Source organism: Solanum stenotomum, chromosome 7 (genome assembly GCF_019186545.1).
Source record: "Solanum stenotomum isolate F172 chromosome 7, ASM1918654v1, whole genome shotgun sequence".
In the NCBI taxonomy this organism is placed as follows: Eukaryota; Viridiplantae; Streptophyta; class Magnoliopsida; order Solanales; family Solanaceae; genus Solanum; species Solanum stenotomum.
In genome coordinates this window covers 53,526,168-53,537,300 of record NC_064288.1, presented here as the reverse complement: position 1 = coordinate 53,537,300, position 11,133 = coordinate 53,526,168, and the positions used below count along the sequence as shown (strand labels likewise).

The 11,133-nt window shown below is 32.2% G+C and overlaps 2 protein-coding genes across 3 annotated transcripts; one reads left to right on the top strand and one right to left on the bottom strand.

Moving 5' to 3' along the window:
• Nucleotides 1–183: 183 nt before the first annotated feature.
• Nucleotides 184–4,176, top strand: LOC125870872 (uncharacterized). Of its 2 annotated transcripts, XM_049551421.1 has the most exons (7): nucleotides 184–399; nucleotides 855–922; nucleotides 1,025–1,165; nucleotides 2,147–2,188; nucleotides 3,278–3,417; nucleotides 3,608–3,709; nucleotides 3,782–4,176. In XM_049551421.1, the coding sequence occupies exons 1-7, from the start codon at nucleotides 323–325 to the stop codon at nucleotides 3,908–3,910; spliced, it is 699 nt and encodes a 232-aa protein (XP_049407378.1). In that variant the 5' UTR covers nucleotides 184–322; the 3' UTR covers nucleotides 3,911–4,176. The 2 variants fall into 2 exon arrangements, with proteins under 2 accessions (XP_049407378.1, XP_049407379.1); XM_049551422.1 differs by lacking the exon at nucleotides 1,025–1,165 and having other exon boundaries at nucleotides 2,144–2,188.
• Nucleotides 4,177–5,049: 873 nt separating this feature from the next.
• On the bottom strand, nucleotides 5,050–10,283 carry LOC125871259 (threonine dehydratase biosynthetic, chloroplastic). Its single transcript, XM_049551855.1, has 9 exons — nucleotides 9,831–10,283; nucleotides 9,060–9,239; nucleotides 8,760–8,907; nucleotides 8,016–8,341; nucleotides 7,091–7,339; nucleotides 6,243–6,316; nucleotides 6,022–6,139; nucleotides 5,769–5,903; nucleotides 5,050–5,348 (listed from the first exon to the last, which is right to left on the bottom strand). Exons 1-9 carry the CDS (start codon nucleotides 10,245–10,247, stop codon nucleotides 5,205–5,207), a joined length of 1,791 nt encoding a protein of 596 aa, XP_049407812.1. The 5' UTR covers nucleotides 10,248–10,283; the 3' UTR covers nucleotides 5,050–5,204.
• Nucleotides 10,284–11,133: the final 850 nt, after the last annotated feature.

Below are 11,133 nucleotides of genomic sequence, written 5' to 3'. Positions count from 1 at the left end.
TAAAAATCAATAAGTGTATTAGTTAAAGATCTAAAATCAATAAGTGTATCATTTAAAGACCAAACCTTATTAGATTTTAAATAGTTAAAAAGACTAAATTCGATAAGTGTATAATTAAGGGGCTATTTCAATAGTTATGGACCATTTATGACGTTTCCAAATTAGTTTACTGAGGGAAGTGAGTATTTTTTGTTACTTTGGACTAAATGTGCTAAAATTTTGGTTAAAAACTCCTTAAAGAGGTAAACAGAACAAAATCGCCGCCGAAAACTTTCAGGCGGAAGCCATTGCCGGTGAAAGAGTGTTTTCCATTCACTTCGCCATGGAAATAGAAGATGGCGGTACCTTGTATAAATCCAAAGAGAAGATTTTTCATACTTTTTCAGATTTTATGCTTAGGTACACAACTCTGACTACCGTGATTTTGTTTCTGTTTTTTTTCTTAGTCAAGAAATTATTTGCTTCGTTCTTCCTTACTTTTATACTTTATTTCAATTCAATTTACACAAGCAAACAACATTTGTATGTATTTTGATTCGAATTTTGTGATGGATAAATGTCCGATTTGAACTTTCTGTGAATTTTAAAAAATGTAGTTTTTGCAGAATTCTCAGCTAACGGGTTCATCCATCTGCTATATATACAATTAAAAAAAATTAATGAATGTGATTTTCGGGTTTAAACAGATAGTAAAGAATTCACACTGTTAACATGGGTTGGCATGTAGGATTTGTTTGAAAATTGTTCCACGAAGTAGTGGTAAGGTCTGGATACACGGGGTTTTTTGTTGTAATTTGAAAATGGTGAACAATTCTGCAAAGTATTACACTAAGTTAGTTCTCTCTATATTTCAGGATTACAAAGTTTGATGAATTAGTGGAAGTGGGAAGTAGATTACTAGTTGGATTTCAGCAAGGACTTGGTGAGTGTTGTAGCATCCATTTGAATGAATCTACTACTAGAGTAAAATTAATGTTTTGTGTGCTCTATAATGAATATAGCTTATTTTGCCTGCTTTTGTCAGAGTATCTTCGGCGTCAACCAATTGAAAAGAATTCTGAATTGGTCGAGCGTATCATTAGAGATAATGAAAGCAAGAGGCTTTCCTCCTATATAGAAGCTGGATGTTTGAATGCTCATGATTCTGTACACAATATGTCCAAGTGTAAGTGTTTCGTAAATCTTGAATCTATCTATATAAAAGAACAGTTAATGTGAAGGAATTATATGAGGTGGTGCTTTTCAGAGTAAGTTTACAAGATGCTGTAGAATTTTTTTCTCTTGTTTTTTACGATAATTTGAGTTATTTGCATTGATACGTATTGCATACCTGATTAGTAGCATAACAAAAAAGCCTTCCTCGTCATTAATATCTTTGCTCGCAGCAATTGTGACCTCTCGGGAGAATCGATGACCCTCTTCCACTGCTGACTATGAATAGTTGACAGCTAATGATTTCTACTTTACTAAGCCAGTTCGGTAAGTTAAGGTCCATGCTTGAAACGAAAAAAAAAAGAGGAAGGGGAGGGGGTTCGTCATTTCTTTTTGGCATAATACATAAACACACTCAAACTTGGCCTCAACGGGCAAGTAAGTAGTAGTTCAACTTTGAGATTGCATATCTAGACACCTTAACTTGGTGGCAATTGGCAACTAAACACTTCAACTCGTCTCCATTGTGTCGTGAACACTTGACGCCGATGTGGCACATAAATTTTGGAGGTTTCTAGATGATCATCTTATCAGATGGAGTGTTCAATTGACACAGTGGAGACGAGTTGAGGTGTCAAGATATATACACTCAAAGTTGAAATACTTACCAGCCAGTTGAGGGAAAGTTTGAGTGTTTAGTAATGTATTATATCTTTATTTTTCGCTTCCAGCGTTTAGGTTTTATAATTATGTTTCGCTTATATCATTTCCATATAGTAGACTGTTTAAACATCTTGGTACAAATCTTTCACATATCTATATTGTATATATTAACAAGATGCGTGGAAAATTGTCTTAATGATTTAATTTATGTTGCTGTTACTGTCTTCACATTTAGTCCAGTCGAATTTCCCCTTTTTGTTTCCAATTTCTTTCCTTGGATTTGTTTTGGTGTTATTTCTCTTCACAACTTGGGTTTTCTTCTGCACAGAAGTACATACAAGCCACCTTGGACTTCAGAATCACGTAAATGAAGGTATTCCCTGTCTTGAATTAATTTTTTCCTATATCTTCTTTATGTTGTTACTTTACCTGGACGTAGCAAGAAATTTCACTACCAGAGTATATCCATTCTATGCTCTTAAGTCATGGAGCTAACAGAATCCAAAATGTAGTCAGCGCTATTAACATGGGTGAGGTAGTTCCAACTATAGGCTTTCTAAGCATCTAATTTTGAGGGAGTAGGTTGAAGTTGTGATGCCATGAAAACGCTTACGGTCCCTTTCCGACCACATACACACCACAAGATAGTTGCTGGGACATAGCTAGTTTAGGAGAAGTTTCTGGTACGTTTGCTTTTATGGCTTTATCTTGCTAATTCTTCATCCGAGAATTTTGATGGGATTGTAGGATAGGTGGGGAAGTCTGAATTGTACTAAGCTAACTAGCAAAGAAGTGATAGGAAAAACTTCTGATCCAACGCACCAAGTTAATTATAGATGCTAATGCACGGTTAATTTTGCCTGTGAGACTAGAATGTCATCTATGTATGGCCAGTGGCGGAGCCACCTTACAATGAGAAACCCCTTTGGCGGAAAATTATATTATTTATACATGGTTAAAATATTTTTTTAGGTATATAGTAGATGTCGAACCCCCTTTGGCTACTTCGTGTGTCTATTTTTCCAGATTTCGACCCCCTTATTAAAAATTCTGGCTCTGCCACTGTGTATGGCTAATAGAAGTATGTTAAGCGGTGTCTTCTTCAGCAGCACATGCCACACACATTGGCTTGCGTTAAGATTAACATGTTAGGAATAGAAAGGTTGATTCAACTTATGAAACCAAATAAAGTCTCTTGATTTGGAACACATATGGGGCTTCATACATTTGGTTTTAGAGAAGGTTGTATAAGAGTGTGACCACAGTCACATTACTTCTATATGCAAAGATGTTAATCTGGGTTTTCCTCAGAACTTATATGGCGCTACTATTGGTTTGTTTGTTATTCGAATTACCCTGCATAGAATAATTTCATTTACAGTTTTTACGATAAATGAACAATTAGGTGATTTTCAAATTGGATTTGGAGTTCAGATCTTGAAATGCTGATATTTAATTGCAGCAAAGGTTGTAGTTGATGAGCTTGCATGTCTTTTAAAGGAAGCGGAAGCTGTAGTGCAATCGATAAATTGCAGTTTGGCTCAAGTGGGGGAACTAAATGTTGACAACAGAACAAACCCGTTGGAAACCTGTCATGATGAAGTAAGATCCATTTATCCTTTTAACTCGTAATGTTCACTCAAATTCCCAATTTAAGTTACTAATACAGACATGGTTCATTCATGTGTGCTTATTTCTTAAAGGAAAAAAATATCTAAAGCGATCATGATCTTTAGGCTGATCTTTCACGTATATATGCTTCCCGAGTAACTGAACTTTTATAATAATGTAGGCAGAAGCGTCGTCTGTTGATCCTCTGGAACATGAAATCACTGATATTGCAATAATGATGGCAGTGGTATACTCCATGGTAAAAAGTGACTACACAATGCAGGTAATAATCTTTTTCCGTTGGCTTAGAATTAGCTAAGCGCGTAATTTTAATCCTTTTTTTTGCCTGTATCAGGAAAAGATTGTTTCTTCCCTTAACCTCACTTCACCTTCTGGAGAACTGGAGAGCTACTCCAGCATGTGGTCATTGCGCCCCTACATAGACGATGAAATCATGCACAAAGTTTGGAAGTTTGTGCGTTAACTCGTTCTCTCTTACTGTTTCTTATTGGTGAAAGATCATCAAATAGCTTTATCAGTAGATTGCCATTTGCGATACGATAAAGGGACAGAAGAAAGGGGAGAAGTACTGGAAATTATATGAGTCTGGGAAGGTGAAGAAGATGATGATATTTTAGATTAGTAATATTTATTATTGGCTCAAGTTATATGATAGTTAAATTCTGCTATGACATTGAATCAAGTGGATGTACACATTTCTTTCTTTCTTTTAGAATTTACACTTACTTTTTGCTTTCACTTTCAAATACCTTTTGCTTGCCAGTCTTTTTTTTTGATAATGATCATGTTCACTATGAGTAAGGCTCGATAGAATTTGATCAATCTTATATCCTATGATAGTCTGATCGAAGAATTTAATGATCATTATGAGTTAAACTTGATAAAATTTGATCAATCTTATATTATGATGTTAAGGGTAGAATGGATCCGAGAGTTGTATGATCACTATGAGTCAGACTCGATAGAATTTAATCAATCTTATATTCTATCATTTAGGGGTTGAACTACACAAGAATTTTATGATCACTATATGAGTCAAACTCGATAGAATTTGATCAATCTTATATTCTGTCTTTAAGGGATAGAAATGATCCAAGAATTTTATGTTCACTATGAGTCAGACTTGATAGAATTTGATCACCCTTATATATGTCGTTAAGGGGTAGAACTAATCCAAGAAATTTATAATCACTATGAGTTGAGTCTATAGAATTCAATCGATTTCATATTATGTTGTTAAGGGGGAACTTTAATCAAGAATTCTTGTTCTTCATCCTCAATCGAATCATTGCTTCTTCCCATGTGAGTGGAACAATCTTTAAAGCTTCCTAGTTCCTTGCATTGAAATGTTTGTAGTCCCAACTTTTTTACACCATCAATGTCCATTTTTCGAGTTTCGAATTTCAAAAGTAAAATTTTATGATAATGACAATTTTTATTTCATAAATATGTGATCGAAAAGAAAAAGTGATCAGTGAATACTATTTCCATGGCCACATTAGAAAATGTCACTTCAACTTAATAGTAATAATTGAGAAAAGTAATTGACAATAATAAATTATTTCTTAAAGGAACTTAAAAGGCCATTACATTGGATACATGCATCTTATTATTCATACAATATGAAATTAACTTATAACAAGTTAATTCATCAATTATTCCTTAATAAGTTGATCCGTACAACACGGTTATTTTTTTTTATAAAAAAAGTATGGATTTGCAATAATTGCAACTTAGAACAACAATTTATTTTTTCTTCACTCAGCTACTACAATGTTAAAAGCCTCATTGGAATTGTCAAGGTTATATGGATAACCAAGTCCATCAGCTTGACTTTTGAACTCATCCATCTCACTTTGAGGGACTTGGAATCCCACTAACACATTTCCACTTATATCTCCCTGTCATGGCAATAAAATAAAATAAATAAAGTTATAATAAATCTTCCCAAGTTATTATTATATAATACAAAAAAGTTTACTTTCTATATATATCGACAGGTGCAAAACAAAAAAATCGCATTGTAAACGAATCACCTGAGATAAAAGTGTGAGTTTTATGTAGAGATGGTGTTAGGAATATTTATATAATCAAATCAGAGTCCGATATAATATTGCAACACTAAATTTATATGAACCTAATACTTTCGAAATGATGGGTAATGCATATGTGTAGAAACCTATTAAAATTGCAACAAGTACTAGGTTGAATTCACAAAACTTAAATAATGGATTCGTTTCTAAGTCGGGCCATTTTTATAAGATGATCGCACATTAATAATAATGTAATATAAATTTATACTGTCAGTATATATAACTTACCTGATCACGGTAACGGCATAAAGTTATATTCCAACGAGGGGAGAAAGCTTCTAAGAATGTGCTTAAACTTCCAGCCTTCTCAGGAAAAATAAATTCACCGAAAATTTCATCACTGATACTTGCTGAGCCACCAACCTATTAAAAAAGAAAATAGAAATAAAATAATATAATATAATATAATAATTGATTATTTAAAATATTTAAAATAAATTTGATAAATAATAATAATATTTTTTTAAAAAAAGGACATTACCAAATGTTTTATATGTTCTGCAACCAATTCATTATGTGAGAAATTAAAAGTCTTCATAGTTGATGAATTCAATTTCTTAATCATTTCTTCAAGATCTGATTTTTCATCAACATCAACTCTGCAAATTCAATAAATAAATAAATAAATAATCTAAAAATATTATAGAATATAATCGTAAATAATAAATAAAATTTAAAATTGAAGAAAATTAATTTAATTACCTGTACAAAATTAGAGCTTCTTTTCTTTCAGAAGTGAATCTGTATGTCACTTCAGTAATATTCATAGAGCCCACCTGTAATCCAAGTTAAAATTTCAGTTTTTATCCCCAAATAAAAAAAAATTGTAAAATTGTTAAATGAAAGTTAATTTTTTTAAAAACTTATTATTATTATATATAGATTTTGCATACTATATTTTTATTTTTCGAACCTTCTTAGTGAAATCATAAATTCGTCATTAGATCGACTATCAGATGATATTTTTAAAGAGTTTGAACAACAATGTATCAAGTAAATTTTTCTAACCCCTTTAGTGAAAACATTCACCACTGGTACTATACAATATCTTTAAAGAGTTTGAACAACAATGTAACAAGTAAATTCAAACTCCCTCAATAAAAATTCTAAATTCACTATTGATATTTTTAAAGAATTCAAACAACAATGCAACACGTATCCTTTTTTTTTCAACTCTTTTAGTGAAAATTCTATATTCATGTTTGGTAGTTGGTACCTGATGATATTTTTAATGAGTTCAAACAACACAACAAGTAAATTTTTCTATTTGACCCCCTTAATGAAAATTCTGGATTTTTCACTGCAGATACCAAACTATATTTTTAAAGAGTTTAAACAACAACGCATCAAGCTAGTATAATTTTTTCTCAACCCTCTTAGTGAAAATCCTAAACTTATGTTTGGCAGTTGACACCAAACGATATTTTTAATGAATTCAAACAACGATGCAACAAGTAAATTTTTCTTTACAACCCCACTTAATGATGATTCTTGATTTGTCACTATAGAGACCAAACGATATTTTTAAAGAGTTCGAGCAAGAAACTTACAAGTTTAGCAAATGTCTTGAAGCTTCCTGGTTGTTCTATCATAAAAGTAGCTAACAAAGCTTCTTTGCCTGAACCTAACTCTGCTAACTCTGTAACTTTGTGTAGTTTGCTGAAATCCATATTAGCTCCACTTGCAATTGCTACAATATTTTCATTTTTAATTTTATAGAATTCACAATAGGCTGCAGCTCCAGCTATGGCAACTGCACCTGATGTCTCTAATATGTTCCTTCCTTCATCATACACATCCTATTTGAAAAAAAAATAAAAAAAAATTGAATTCCGATTTGAAATGACTGAACTTCACGTGTTCAAATTCTTCAAGAAAATTTGTCTAACCTTTAGAAGTGTACTCAAAAAGGTTCAGATATACCTTTGTACTAGTCGAAATTGCTCGATTTTTTTTTTGTTACACTTTTGGTTCGTTCGTGCATTTACTTTATTGTTCGTGAAACTCTGTCTTGAAATGATTGGATTTCACGTGTTCAAATCCTTTTAAAAATAAAGGTTCAATTTCTGATACTAGGTAGGTAAATTTGATTATTTTCCCTTTTTAAAAAAAGAGATACCATTTTATAAGAAGAGGTGATAAATTTTGAGAAGTGTTTTTTCAACTTCTAAAATCAGCTTATTTTGAAAAGTATTTCTAGTGAGAAGCAATTTGTGTTTGACCAAAAAATTTAAAAAAATACTTTTGAGTAGTAATTAGTGCTTGACTAATTTGATCTCCGCCAAACAGACTATAGGTAGACGTCTAAAATTCAAGCCCAACAAATGAAAAAAAAAAAGATATACCTAAAAGGAAGTGATTCCTCCATCAATAGGTCATACTCGATGCTAATTCAGATTTTTCACAGTTCCAAAATAGATACCAAATATCGAACGTGAAACATAAAAAGGACAAAAGATGATGTGTCTAGCTAACCTTTATTGCAGCACTAATACCATCATTTCCAACAAGTACCATTCCATCAATTAACTCTTGGCATTTTGCAAAAGTGTATTCACCAACAAGTGCAACAGCTACACCATCAGCAAAAGTATCAACATTTTCCAATTTTACTCTATGTCCTTCATACAATGACAATGTCATTGAAGCTGCACCATATGGCTCAACTCCAATAATTTTTGTATTTGGGGCAATTTGTTTGAAAAAGGCAGCAACACCAGATATTAGACCCCCACCACCAACAGGTACAAACACTGCATGAATGTCCTTAAGTTGACGGTTTATCTCCGTTCCAATTGTACCTGACGTACACATAATTTTTCGTAAATAATGATCATATTTAAACAAGTAGATAAATAAACAGCTTGAAAACGAAAAATTTTAATAGCTCAATTAGTTGACTACCTGAACTGAACTTTCACCTTGTTGATGCCCAATCCCCCCCCCCCCCCCCCAATTTTTTTTTTTTAAAAAATCTTGATAGCTCAGTTGGTTGACTACTTGAACTTTTACTTATAGGTAAATGCTTGATTACCCTCCTTATTATCAACTTTATAGGCAATTTTAGATCTTTATTTGAAAAAAAAATAAAAAATTTAAAAACTTTTTCCTTGTTAAAACATGAGAAAAATAATTCTTTTATTTTATTTGTAAATGATAAAATTTTCGATCACTAAATACCATATAATCTAAGCTGGACCCCCCCCCCCCCATTAGTACCTTGGCCTTTGATGACTCCTGGAGCATCGAATGGTGGGATGTATTTGAGCCTGTCTTTTTCACTCAGTTCCAGTGCATATGTTTGAGCTTCATCAAATGTTTGACCATGAAGAACTACAGTACCTCCCAGGGCTTTAACCGCATCAACCTGTAGAAAATAAATATATGATTGTTAGAAAATATTTAATTTCACAATAATTTATTTTTTTTCGTTTTAGTTAACATGGCACTATTTTAAGAAAAATTTGAAATATCATAACTTTACGGTATCCAATCAAATCGATTCACATAAATTATTACCTTGATTTGTGGGGTGGTTTCAGGCATGACAATTGTAGATTTACAATTAAGTCTTTGACCAGCTAATGCAACACCTTGTGCATGATTTCCAGCTGATGCTGTTATAACCCCTTTAGCTAATTCCTCCTTTGAGAGGTTACTCATCATGTTGTAAGCTCCTCTAAGCTTGAATGAAAACACCTATATATATACCAAAATGCAACATTGCAACGTGAGATTCATCTGAATTCAGTACTTTCAACACAGAGTATATAAGAATTAATCTACTGAATTGAAACAAAAGAATGACTTAGTTTGACTTGACACGAAGTTTATGAAAATAAAGAATACTTTCAATGTTGTGGTGCTGAATTAAAGTTATGTCAAATATATCAAATTGTCATTTAATCTTGGGGTATTTTAACATGTCACGTGAAGGGGTCATTCTTTTTTAGACACGCTGAAAAGAAAAGTAAGGAAATAGTAGTAAATTTAAACCTATAACTTTCAAAATACATGTCTAACATAAATTTTTTCTTTAATAATTCGTTACTTTTATTGTTTAGTTACAGAAGTTAGTCGTCACTAATTCCTATTTTAAATAGGAAGTTCAAGTTATTATTAAAAAAATAAAAAAGATATCAAACTTCTTTATGAAACTTGATAAGGGGCTAGCACTTTCCCCATATTGGTCTCACATGACACAAATCCAAATGTGTCGATCTTTACTAAAAATATCAGATACCTGATAAAAAAAATAACTAAAATTAATAGAGCGTAGAGAAAACTTACTTTCTGCTTATCCTCTCTTTTGATATAAAAGTTAACTCCAAGCCTAGTCGAAAGCTTCGTTGCGAGCTCTAATGGGGACTCAATCGCTACATCGTACACTGGCGATGCCAAAATGTCAACCAAATATTGAAACAATTCATCGGGATCGCCCCCCGTTGGTTTATTCACTACCAACTCCCCGGAGTCGACTTTTGGCAAGATTGCAGGAGCACTCACCACTGGAGCTGAAATATCCGGAAGAGTAACTATTCGTGACATTTTTAACGGCAATGCCGATGGTCTTACCGTTGAGCCCCGCATGTTTTGGTACATTTTCATGATACGACCCGTGGTACTAATACGGTCAATAGAAATAATTTTTGTGGATTTGGGATTGGTGGAAAAACTATGTGTTGGGGCTAAACAAAGAAACTCCATTTTATTGTAACTTATAATACTAGATCGAAAACTTTATTCAATATTATAGTAGAGAGAAATATTTTTTTTATGATATGATCACTTGCACTAAATTGAAGGGGTATATATAGGTGTAAAATATGAAGAAGGAGAGTTACGTGAACTTCATGCACACTTAATTATGACTCGCCTAAAATTGATGTAACATGTAAATTACTAACATGTGCAAAACGCCCTTGTTAGTTTATGTGAAGGGAGGGGGGCTACAAGAAAATAATAAATTAGCGGGAGACGAAATTTTGCAGCTAAATAATAAAATTTTAATGTTAATTTTATTTAATTATGAATTAATTAGTGATTGATCATATAAAAATTTAATTAGCTAGAAGGTACGTAGCGATGGATTAGTTAGAAATTAATGATAAATTTTATAGTTAATTTCATATTTTTTAGTGACTAGTTACGTACGCATGGGGATAGGAGGAGGAGGGTGTTCGACATCAATTATATGATCATGAGTTGTAGGTAGAAACAGACATGTTGAGAATTAATATAATAAAGTAAGAGAAAAGACATAAAATCATCATTTAAGTTGTCTCGAATTTTCAAAAAGATACCTTAACTTTTCAACCATCCTATTACCTCACTAAACAATATTGAACTGATATTATTATATCATTTTTCGATCAGTCCCAGATTTAAAGAAGCAAGTGTGTTCACACATCAATCATTACATGACACGTATTAATTTAATTAAAAATATATTTTTTTCATTTAAATTTTTTCTTTTATCTTTTTTTTTCTTTATTTCTGTCTCTCTTACTTTTTGACTTATTTTAATTTTTGATTTCATCTTAAATTTTCACTTCATCTCCATCCCCCTCCCCCCCACCCCCCCTCTAACAAG